This window comes from Lepidochelys kempii, chromosome 1 (genome assembly GCF_965140285.1).
Source record: "Lepidochelys kempii isolate rLepKem1 chromosome 1, rLepKem1.hap1, whole genome shotgun sequence".
Classification (NCBI taxonomy): Eukaryota; Metazoa; Chordata; order Testudines; family Cheloniidae; genus Lepidochelys; species Lepidochelys kempii.
The window spans coordinates 48131205-48143656 of record NC_136380.1 but is presented as its reverse complement, the minus strand read 5'-3'; the positions used below and the strand labels follow the sequence as shown (position 1 = coordinate 48143656).

Below are 12452 nucleotides of genomic sequence, written 5' to 3'. Positions count from 1 at the left end.
AAAAAATTATGTAGTGTCATAATGCTGCAAATGGTTAGCTACACAGATGCCTCTGATTGACTTTAAAGAGATCATAACATATTTTATAAGTAAAATGGTGTTAAATGTTTAACATGAAAGATCTTTCCCCCATAAACAAGGAAAATATTACATTTGTAGAACAGTCCTTTGGAAGCTACTAAGCCAAGCAATTTGATGAGAATAAAAGCCCTAAGCTAATATGCATTAGAGAGAGCTGCTTTCTGGGGATTTCATTTGTAAAACAGCTCAACTCATTCTCCCCCTCTCTCTCTCTCCACAGCAAGCAGTCTCTGCCTTTCCCAGTGGAGTTATAAATAGAGCTCTACTCACCCTGAATGCCGTCATCAGACAGCTTTAAAAGCTAAGCATTCATATGGTAGCAGTCTTTAAAAAGTGAGAGTTTTGTCTGTTTGCCTACATTGGCATCTTATCAAACCATCCCTTGATATTGACTTGTAGGGGCATGTTATTAGTGTTGTAAGCAGGGAATTAAATCCACTAATAGGGCAGGAGTTGTTCAATATGCCTTCTTTAGATTGTGCTCATAGCTATTAGCTTACAGTGTGGGCTCAGTCCTGCTCCCGCCCTTCACTTCACTGGGAGTTTTGCCATTGATGGATCAAGCACTAAATGAAGACGACATGACAAACCACTTTCATCTTTTTAGATTGCTTTATTAAAAACAAAAACAAAACAATCTCAGAGATAATGGAGTCTCATTTACACTAACGCCCCTTTGCATTCCTCTGGCAATTTGCCCTGCTCTGGCACTGTACAGAGGCTTTCAGGTAAATCAGATTCCGGTCCAATCTGCAGTCATGCACTACTAGGGGTTTGGGTCCCCCTGAGTGCAATGAACGTTGTATATAAGTGAGGATTGCAGGATTGAGCTCTGGGTTTTCATGGCAACTGAAGATGAATGAAATTCGGCTAAAACATTTTTTGGCTGGAAAATGACGATTCAGTGACACCAAAACATTTTGCAAATTCATGTCAATTTCCCCAATTTTTTGGTGTAAAAAAAAAAGAAAAGAAAAAATTCCAAAAAAATTGATGAGTTTTGTCTCAATGGTTCTGAAATGAAACAGGTTGATTTTTCCATTCAAAATGACTTTTCATTTAGAGATTGCCTTCAATTTTAATTTTAAAACATTTAAAATGTGCTTAAAATCAGAATGGAATGTTTTGTTCCACCTGAAATGGTTTTTTGGTTGTTTCATTTTTTTAAACCTTTTTAATCTGAAGATTTAATTGGAAGTTATTACCCTTCCTGGGGCACACTGACTGTTCACAATAAACCATCTTAGTTGTAGGAAAAAGGTTAAAATCAAACCACAAAGCCCATAGAGCCTGAGATTTACAGCAGTCTAAAAGGGTTTGTAGGTTCATTTCGTAAACAGCTGAATTATATCTGCTTTTGGATATTGGTCTGTAAAACACACTGAACAGCTAATGCTGCAAAGAATTAAGGAATGAGTAGCAGTGGGGAGATGGTGTTGGTTACAGTTTTTATATACACTTCAAAGTCACTCCCAAAAATGAGGACAAGATAATAGTTGAGGATCCCAGCAACAGACATAAAGAACAGGAATGATATAATGCGTTTTCCAAATATGTAACCAGGAGTGCTGGGGAGAAAGAGAGAGAGAAAAGTAATATACCAAGATTTATCACCTTCCTTGAAAAGTGCTCAACCTCTATAACTGTCGTTCAAACCACTTTAAATAGACTTCAGAAGCTCAAATCCATGGGCCAAATTCCACATTGACTTGCACCCTTTCAACCCCTTTAATTTCAGCAGAGATGCACAGGTATAAATCAAGTCAGGCCCCCAGTGCTGAATTCATGCTTCTTCATACTAATGAGTGCTCCATTTAAGAGACACGTTTTAGCCATTAGAGATGGTCATTTCTGATCATATTTAAAACCTAATTCAATAACCTTGTATTTTAATGGGATGTAAAATTTACAGGGGTCAATTTTGTACACCTGGATATTACTCACATTAACCCTGATTGGAGCTGTGTAGACATCAACGGGAGAATAGACCCCTATTCTTTCACTTTGCAAATGGAGAGAGATAATCACACAGGCATATATTGAAATAGCACTGTGAGCAGAAGTTGTCTTCCCACCTGCTCTGCAAACACAGTCCACACTGTGTGTCAACTCCAAACTCCCCTGTTCCCAGAGTTTTGCTTTATTAACAAAGAAAAGAATAGTAAGATGATAGAAAAATCAGCTCCCTTACTCCACTCCAGCATCGTGGGGCTCTACCCAGCCCAGGTGCTGCTCTGTGTAATTCTTCTATTCCAATATGTACTTGAGCATCTGTTTTTTTGGTTTTATTTACTTTATGTGAGATAATCCAGTAAACAAACCTCTTCTTTCTTTAAACTACCAGTGGGATCAGACTGTCAATGCAGGTGTGTAAAACTAATGGGAGATAGCGATGGAAAAGTGGACCCTGTACTTTGTTTTATTTATTCCTTTAGTTGTAAACTCTGGGCACTTATACACAATTGATCAAAAATGCAATAACCTACTGCTACCGATCCAGACTGGCTCCAGAATAGATGGACAAGACCTGAAGGTTAACAAATCCAGGCTATTTTAGCACCAGGGCAGGGGTATGTGTGGCAGAGTCAAGAACCCCACATGGAAAATGTTTTGAAACAGCCCTCTCAAACCAGGGGCCCATTAGCTCTAGCACCTCTACCAAGTGGAACACAGGGAGAGAGAGGCGGCATCTCAGTTAGGCAGGTTCCAGGCCATTTAGGATTTCATCGATCAAAACACCACCTTAATCTCCAGGCCTGACTACAGAGCTCTAGGGTGCTCCTAACATGAAACACTGCTTAAGAAGCAGGCAAACATATTCTGCTCCATCTTAAGTCATTCAAAATAGACTTATCCCTAATCTTGTCTGGGTTGAGCTTCAGCCATTTTGCCCTCATCCAAGCTCAGTCTCAACCAGACACTGGGTAAGTCATTCAAACACACCAGGTGGGGTAGGCAGAAATAGGGCTTGTCTTCACGGCAAAGCTAACTCAAGTGATAGCTCGAGTGTTGCCTCTAACTACTTCCATCCACACGCACAAACCCTTAATTTGAGCACAGCGGTGTTTTTAACTTGAGTTGGCTGGCCTGCCAGGGAGTACAGTATAAAGCTGGAGTTAGCACAACTCATCTGCTGCTAACACAACCACTCTGCAGTGTGAATGCGGGCCGCTTGAGTGCTGCTCGTCCTCCGATGCCTTCTCACAAAGTACCCCTTTGTGCCCAGAAAGGACAGACAAGTTCAGACAAGAATTCATAGAGTGTTTCATCTTACTACAGCGCTAAGAACCATGGGATGGGCCCCCAGAAGTCTTAGTGTCATAAATGAGTGAACATAGTGCTAGTGTGGACACAGCAATTCCAGTGTTGTTTCACAGTGTGGCCGCTATCACTTGAGCTAGACTAACTTGAGAGGAATAACTCAACTGTAGATAACTCAAGTTAACTCTGGAGTGAAAATGTACCCACATACATACTGAACAAGAACGGTGTCAAGATGCCCTACCCATGAAAATGTTTATCACCCAAAACACTTGTAAAAAGCTCCAGTGAATTCTTACCTTTGTGTCCTCTCTCCCAGATAGCCAACAAAGTACTTTTGTCTCACAAACAAGTACATCATTCCAGCAAAGGCAGCAGCAGCTGAAAGGAAGATAAAGCAACACATATTGCAAACTACCATCCAAGTCTCCCATGTAGGCCTCATTATCCATAGAGGTCCATATTGCTGTTCATGCTGGATAGGAAAACTGGGGAAAGCCTGTATTCTGAGAAGCTGGACGAGCAGTGGGACCCAGAAATTGAAGAAAATAAATTCTGTGGAGAATTGCATGATATTTCCCGCCATCTTTGCAGAAAATATTGTGGGCCAAATTCTGCCCTCAGTTATGCCCATTAAAGTCAATAGGAGTGCTCCCGCGTGAGGACCAGTGCCGGGCCCACACGCAGGGCCATGCTCTGCTCGTCAAAGAGTGCTGCACTGCACGTGCCCAAGAGCACAATCTGGCATATGTTCTGGTTTCCCCAGAAGCCCCGAGTATGGGGCAGCAGGTCACTGCACTACCCCAGCAGCAGGCCAGGCACCGTATGGTCCGAAATTGAGTTTTCAGCACAAAAAGGGTTTTCTTTGTGTTTTAACACTGGCTTTTCCCAGGCCAGCAGGCCAAGCCCCTACCTGACCCCAGCCAAGAGACTTCTGTCACTCAGAAACAATGACTTACCCCCGGGTTCAGCAAGGCACTCAAGTGCGTGCTTGACTTTAAGCATATGAATACTCCTACGGAATTCAATGGGACTGCTACTCACGTGGTTAAAGTTAGGCACATGAGTAAGCCCCTTGTTGAACTGGGCGCTCAGAAATGAAGGCTAGTCTAGAAGGCAGCAGTGAGCAATGCAGCTTTCGCAAACACCCCTACATGCTGGGCACCATTTCCCTGACAGCACAAATCTCCTCTGGCAGTGTCCTTCCAATCTTCCACCAGTGGTGGATTATAGAAGAGTGAATGGATTGGCTACTCTGGGCCCGGTGCTCTGAAAGGGGTCTCCCAAAATAACCACGCTTCCATTAGAAACCCTCACTGCCTCGTCCACCCCACAGCTAGGAACTGGGACCCCAGGTTCCTGACCAATCTGGGCCATGTTTCACCGTGAGACATCCCTGTCTGTAATGCAGCTCACAGGAGAGTGAACAGCTAATACGTTAACAACTCGAGGCTGCAGGCCTTTCCTCTCTGCAATCTGGCAGAGTAACCTCAGTCTGTCCCTTGCTGAAGTGTGGGGAGGAAGGGTCAGGTCACGAGCCTTTTTAAGTGACAATATTAAACTGAGCCTCAGAAGACACACAAATTATATATGTTTATATATATATATATATAGAGAGAGAGAGAGAGAGAGAGCTGAAGTACATGTTACCTTGGCTACAAAGCAGCCCAGCACACCAAAGCACAACAAGAAACGTTGGGTATGCGTCTCTGCAGTTTTGGCTAGGAAGGAATTAAAAAGGGGGAGTTAAAAACAGACTGAGAACAGGAAAAATATCCTTCTGCCTCAGAAACACAGCTACCAGCTTACATATGAAGCATCTGGAGATTTACCTCCCTGTTACATCGGGACAACGAGGGGTGGCATCCATCCACCACGTCAGAAATAGACAGCAGTGCAAAATGGATGGCGTGTGTGAAATCCATCTCCTGAACTGCCATGGTTAATCATGTCTCATATATTCAATGCCTGATGCACTGTATCAGCTTGGGCAACTCTTGTAGTCCCGGTCCATATTAATCAAATTACTGACACTCAAAACTCAATAATAAGGCAAAAGAGAGAACGGGAATCACAGCAAAGACGAGGCTCTTGTGAAATCTGCCTGTGTTTTTTTCTATAGCTTAATAAAAAGGAATTATTTATGCCACTTTGTTCATAAGGGAATGTCGCTGTAGAGGGAAATATTCCTTTATAGGTTCTGGGATACACACCCACATGGGGTGTATATTTATGCATCGTAAAGTACAGAGCACATTGCCAGTGCTTAACAAATAATAAATAATTATTTAATTTTCTTTTCTTTCTTGGGTGGTAGTGAAATTCCCCTTTTCAAAAACGATCACAAGTGACCACAAGAACAAAGCAGGCTCGCCTAGTGGCTAGAGCATGGGTCAGGGACTCGAGAGACCAGAATTCTATTCCCCACTCTGCTACTGACCTCCTGTTGGTCAGTTCACCTCTCTGTACCTCTATCTTGCCTGTTTAGCCTGTAGACTCTTTGTGGCAGAGACTCTTTCTCACTATGTGCTTGTGCAATACCTACTACAATAGATTCCAGATCTTGGTTGGCGCCCTGAAGCACAATTATAAAATAAATAATAATGATAATAAAGTACAAGGGCCTGATCCGACATCAGTGAGGCCTTTCCATTGACTTTCAGTGGACTTTGAATCAGGCCACAAACGAAGGCAAAGATTAAACTCAACAGCAAAGGTCTTGCTCTCTTCCCTGCCCCTCCTACGTGGTTTGCATACTCACTTGGCAGTGAAGACACGGTCAAAGGCAGAAGATCCAACCCGCTGGAAACTCTTGCCATTATAGTTCTTGCTTTCATGCTCCACTTTGGTTGCAAAAAAGGCTGTTAAAGAAAAGCAGGGTTTGGTCTGAGGGTTAAACTGGACACGTGCATGCTTAGTATAACGGGCTGGGTTCTTCACTCGACAGCCCTGTATCCCTCTTGGCACCACAAGGTTGTGCTGGTGTAAACAGGAGCAGAATTCGGGCCAACACATTCTCGTCTAGGTTTAACCAAGTGCTTTAGTTCACAAATGTGACATGGAGTCCCTTCTGAAGTGCCTACACGTTTTTCTGGGGGGCCTCACTTCTGAGCCTGGTGCTCACAAAGGAAAAAGTTTATTTGCTATTTTGTGTCCACATCACACAGCTTCATATCCAAACTGGAGGAACATGCATCAAACCCTTCCCTGAGTTACCTTTCACATTCCTGACATGTTCTGTAAAGCCCAACTCTCACCTCTCATTGGAAGAGACATCAGATTTTACTGAGATCTGAGAATCCGTCCCCTCCCCGGCAATATGGAGGGTTTTTTGCCCTTTATCTCATTGGCTTCCATATGGGATTACTAATCACTGCACTGTCTCAAGGCTGGATTAACAACACAGCTGATTTGAGCTGGTTTTGCTAAGGCAGGCACCTGCAGAGGAAATGGCCATAACTGATGGAGTGAAGATCAAAGCTTAGCTATATCACAGTGACCAATGTGTGGTAGATTCTCATTTCCATTCATTTGGGTGGAAACCGGGGTCTGAGGAGCAGCTATACTCAGCTTTTACTTAGCCCTTAATCTGGGAAATTTCCACATAAATAAGTGAAAGTTCCTCTCAGTAAGGGGTGAAGAAAAGCTGAGAAGGAACCTGAGGATTTGGCTCTTAGGTATCAGTAATCTGTGTTCTACATCTATGGTACAGAGATCTCAAACACACATCCCTGAATGATTTTGGGCTTTTGTTGGATCTCAAAGGACCTCTACCATGAACCCTTCCAAAAAAGTAGAACAGATTTTTCTTTTACACGTCCTCACTTGTCCCACCCTAAAAATTTTGCTAATTTATAAACGGACACAGATTTAAATTTACTACTAGACACTAGAGTCACATCTAGCTTTTTGCAATATCAGGTATCTACCTGCCTGAAAAGCCTGCTTTCCATGAGGATCAAAGATCCAACTGGTTTTTAAATGCTGACGCTTGTACATCCTGGGAGGGCATCCACTGCCACACTTTGACATGAGTCATAAGAGAAATTCAGCAATGACAGATGGATGTAGTGTTATGCCAAAAAGGTGCTGGCTGGCCTGCCATCAGGGGCCTTGTATGGAATCACAGACTTCTTAAAATAAATGGGTGTGCTAAAGCACTTTCCTTTGTTCCCAACATTAGGCACATCTGAAACCCTGGAGCAGTGCACAACATCTGGACACAAAGGAGGGAGCTAGGTCCATGTGGCCAAGGGGAGGGTATGGTGCTAATGGGGGTTCCCAGGTCAGAATGAAGTGATGCTGGCTGGAAAGGTGAAACACTTGGCCCAGACATTGTCTCCACTGAAGGCATGCAGCTCCTATTCATGAAAGTGGTGTGAAGCCTCTGGGTCCTGGCCAACTCCTCGCTAAGCGTGGACGACCAGGTAGCATCAGTTGCCAAGAATACTTTCTTTCATCTCCAGCTTGCTGGGAAACTTCACCCCTTCCTCATGAATCAGGCCACAATGATCTGTGCATTTGTTGTCTCCAGGCTGGATTTCTGTAACTCACTGTACATGAAGTTGAATATGAAGACAATTTATAGGCTCCAGCTGGTGCCGAATGTGGCTGCCCCCCTACATGGCACAGGCCACTGTGAGAACTTCAGGCCTGTGCCCACATTTGACCACTGGTGCCCAGTTAGCTTCCAATGCCAGTTTAAGGCTGTGGTCCCAATTTTCCAAGCAATTAATGGATCAAGCCCCAGACACATCAAAGAATTAATTTCAGTCTTGAACCTCTGTGACTGATACATCCTTCTGGGACACGGCAGATCTCAAAGCCCAGGATGAAGCATGGGAGAGCTGGGGACAAAGCTCTCTCTGTTGAGGGGATTCATCTATGAAACACTTACAAAGGAGATCAGATGAATCCAGAGTCTGATCATCTTTAGGAAATACTGCAAAACCTCTCTCTTTGAGACAGCCTGTCCACCACAAGTGACATTCACAATACAAACACCTTTAACAACCCATTGAACCCCCTTCCTCTCCTTCCCAAAAAGTCCCAGCCCAGCCTACCCCAATTAAAATTCTGCCCCCGTAAAGGCAGAAATGCCAGAGAGACTCCATTGAAGTCCACTTGGGACTTCATTATTGCTATCTATTTTACATGGAAGGTGTTCAGGTGCTGTGGTGATGAGTGGCAATAGAAAACTCTAAGATAGATAGACACAGTTGCCATATGGCCTTGTTAAGAAGCAGAGGCAGAGAGACTGCCTCTGCTTGGGCACAGTGCTGGCTGGAGAAGCTGGCTTGGGATTTCTGGAACAGCTTGTGTAATGTATGTTTCTACTGCTGTTCAGGGAAACAGGACTTTTCTATGTATATTTCTGTGTGAAACTGATTTATCATCCAAATGGAACCACGCAAACATGCCTAAGAACTTTGCTGGACTGGAACATTAACATAACTTCTCCCATGGGTGTTGCTTGTTTTTTTTATCTCATATTCCTATTAGCTATTTTTACTACATTTATCATCACTTTCATTATAGGGCTATCAGTCCAGGTTCAAAAAACCCCATAGATAAAAGACTTTGGGGGAGGAGGAAGGTGTGCAAGTCTGCCCTTACACAGCCCTTGACTGGTGGCAGAGAGCTGCAACAGAACACAGAGATGGAACCATTGGGAGTTACACACAGGGGTCAAGTACAGTGTGCTGCGTGCCCTGAGTGTGTGATAATAATATCTGAACACGTTCCAAGGAATCCCATTTTCCTTTGTGTGACCTCGTAGGTAACTATGGGGTAGTGGTGGTTCTGGGTATGAAATGCAAATTTAGCTCACTTTATCACTTTTATGATTATGCATTTATTTTTACACACACACGGGTTACACACCTTGGTTCCTGCTCCGTCTCCTTTGTGACACTTTGTGAAGCAAAGAGGATACAGGGGAAGACTCACCGGTAGAGATCTACTGCACACCCCCTCACCACTTGTCATATGGCTGTGCCGGGGTGTGCCAAGGTGTGACCATAGCACCCTTCACACAGTTCTAATTTGCACCAGGAGCCAAATTAAACCCTGCTGCCCCCAGGAGCAGGGGAGGGGAAAGATGGCTTTCAAACCACATTTCCCCTTCCCGCCCCGCAACTTGTCGTACCCTAGATCCTGTGCCAAGCATAGTTCTTGCCAGACCCAAGGATTTGGCTCAATAATCTGATGGTCAGATTTCAATGCTATATAAAATGTGCATGGAGTGGAACAAGAACAGACAAGTTTCCTGGATGGATTAACTAAAGGAATTGTATTGGAAATATATAGGTCATTAGACTATGGCTCCCCAAACTCCTCTGGTAAAATAACTGGAAACACAGCTGGGCACATCTATTAATGGATGTGCCAAATTTGGCCATGAAATGTGAATGCACATCCACACTTAATGATGGTAATTTACTTGCCAGTGCTGTACAAAACAGAGCAAGGCCCCGTCCCTGCTCCAAGATCATCATCTGAGAGCCTGTTCCTGCAAATGCTTAGTGCCTTCCTCTGAAGGCAGTATTTGGGTCTAACCCACAAACACTTTGCTTTTGTGAGAGATAAGAGCTCCCTGTAGGGCTGCTCAGCTGCATTTTCACTCCGACTGTTCCACCCCTGCTTTTGCTGCACCCACCCCTGCAGCCCAAGAATGAGCTACCCCGACATGAATCCAGTTCCTAAAGCTGCACGCGGTGCCTGATCCAAAGTCTATTTAGCACCAGGGTTGTCTTCCTACTGACGTCAGAGGGCTTTGGATCAGGCCCATAATGAGGAGTCCAGGTATCCATGTCTCAGGTTGCCACCTCACAATTCTCCTTGAACGTGGGGCAACATAAATGAAATCGTTTTTGTAAAAAGTCACGCATCTGTGTGTATCCTGGGTCAAGTTTTAGGGGATCGAATAGGTATAAGACATGAGTGCCAAGTAAAAAGTTTGCAGAAGAAAAACATTTAGTTTGCCTAAGGAACCTTAAAAAAAACCTGAGCTAAAGAGATAGAATAAGATAAGCTCTGAAATATCAGATTCCTCTGATGAAGGACATTTAGAACATTCTCAGCCATGAAAGGGTTAAAACTAGCAAACTGAAAGACTGAAGAATGAGTTTCAGGAAAGTAGGGTAACTAGTTAACCTGAAAAAGTAACCAGGCTAGAACTTTTGCTGGTATAATTCAGTTCAGTACGATTGATCATACTCATTTACGCCCGCTGAGGATCTGATCCATGTTTCATGTCAGTCGCTCAATTGCACAACCTCTTCCACATCCAAAACCAGGTCTCTGCTCTTGAACATATTTACAGAGGTGCAGATAGTGGCTGCTAATACTGATATATATTTAATAAACTTACTATAGTAAACCAAAGATCGGTATCATGTCACTGCTAATATAGCCAACCACTAGCACAAAAAACAGTCTGCTAAAAAGGGAAGCTCAGAAACCAAGCTTGCTCATATAGACACACACACATATATACCCACAGAGCCATATACAATAGGAGAAAAAAATGTATTAAAAATAGGTCAATTTACATTTCATATTCAATGCATAATAGATACTAGGAATTCTTTACCCTTTTTCTCAGCTTCCTCTTTCCCCTAAAATAAATGGTTCTCTTTTCTTACCATTTTGGAGAACACTGATAAGGCTGACTATTGCTAGGAGGACAATGCTCCCCAGCACTTCATGGTCCATTTTGGCAGCAGGCTTGTCAGAGTGGACTCTGTAGCCTCTTCAGCAGCACAGCCCCAGAAAGCACAAGAAGAGGAAGTGACGGTCTATCTTATCTTGCATCATGAAATCTTTCTGATGGCTTCACAGCTCGACACCACAGCCCCTCTTATTTAGAAGTATATCAGGGCAGCATGGCTGCCGATCATATTTCACTAGCTCTTTGGCTGCCTTTTCCTCCATGTGTGGATTAAATTTATCTACAGATATTGCCCATAGCAACCTAAGGCAATTTGTCCACTGATCCATGAGGATAAATACTGTAGAGAGACATCTCCTCCTTCGAAAAGCAGGGTAGCCAGGTTACCTAAGGTCATCTGTTTGATTAGCTGTGACAATTCTAGGAAATCCAGTCGAAAGCAAATGGAGCTCTAAGGCTGCAAGAAAGCAGCCGCGGTTGCCATGTCAGTGTCTTCTGGTGTCCCAGTACTATAAGAGATATTAGGAGAAAAAGTGTATTATTGAACAGTCAGACCCAGTCATTACTTCATTTTCCCATATACCCACCTCACCAGCCTTGAATACAAATCCAGCAGTTGTGTTATGAATCTCTCACTACTGCAGGGACTTTCATGGGAATAACATATAGACCTCAGAGTCATAAACCAAGAGCAAGTTGGATTTTTTCCATCCACATGCCCAACCAGAAAGGAGAAAGGTGTGGCAAGCACAGGTGTGAGAAATGAACTACAGTTGTTCTCAGAAAGAGAAAAGGAGTACTTGTGGCACCTTAGAGACTAACCAATTTATTTGAGCATGAGCTTTCGTGAGCTACAGCTCACTTCATCGGATGCATACCGTGGAAACTGCAGCAGACTTTATATACACACAGAGAATATGAAACAATACCTCCTCCCACCCCACTGTCCTGCTGGTAATAGCTTATCTAAAGTGATCATCAGGTTGGGCCATTTCCAGCACAAATCCAGGTTTTCTCACCCTCCACCCCCCCACACAAATTCACTCTCCTGCTGGTGATAGCCCATCCAAAGTGACAACTCTTTACACAATTTGTGGGGGTGGGGGGGTGGAGGGTGAGAAAACCTGGATTTGTGCTGGAAATGGCCCAACCTGAAGATCACTTTAGATAAGCTATTACCAGCAGGACAGTGGGGTGGGAGGAGGTATTGTTTCATATTCTCTGTGTGTATATAAAGTCTGCTGCAGTTTCCACGGTATGCATCCGATGAAGTGAGCTGTAGCTCACGAAAGCTCATGCTCAAATAAATTGGTTAGTCTCTAAGGTGCCACAAGTCCTCCTTTTCTTTTTGCGAATACAGACTAACACGGCTGTTACTCTGAAACCTCTCAGAAAGAGAGAGATTCTTGGCAACTAAAGTGTCAGAAGAAACAATCTG

General features: G+C 43.6%; 1 protein-coding gene across 1 annotated transcript; it reads right to left on the bottom strand.

Moving 5' to 3' along the window:
* Nucleotides 1-718: 718 nt before the first annotated feature.
* Nucleotides 719-11278, bottom strand: ALOX5AP (arachidonate 5-lipoxygenase activating protein). The gene is made up of 5 exons (XM_073321837.2): nt 10989-11278; nt 6104-6203; nt 4993-5063; nt 3642-3723; nt 719-1649 (listed from the first exon to the last, which is right to left on the bottom strand). The coding sequence occupies exons 1-5, from the start codon at nt 11056-11058 to the stop codon at nt 1487-1489; spliced, it is 486 nt and encodes a 161-aa protein (XP_073177938.1). The 5' UTR covers nt 11059-11278; the 3' UTR covers nt 719-1486.
* Between the last annotated feature and the right edge of the window lie 1174 nt (nt 11279-12452).

Coding starts and splice junctions, on each gene's coding strand:
- ALOX5AP (XM_073321837.2), bottom strand. CDS start 11,058: ATGGACCATGAAGTGCTGGGGAGCATTGTCCTCCTAGCAATAGTCAGC. Junction 3,724..4,992: donor TGGGCTGCTTTGTAGCCAAG/GTAACATGTACT, acceptor TCTTCCTTTCAG/CTGCTGCTGCCTTTGCTGGA. Junction 1,650..3,641: donor CTGGGAGAGAGGACACAAAG/GTAAGAATTCAC, acceptor CTTTCTCCCCAG/CACTCCTGGTTACATATTTG.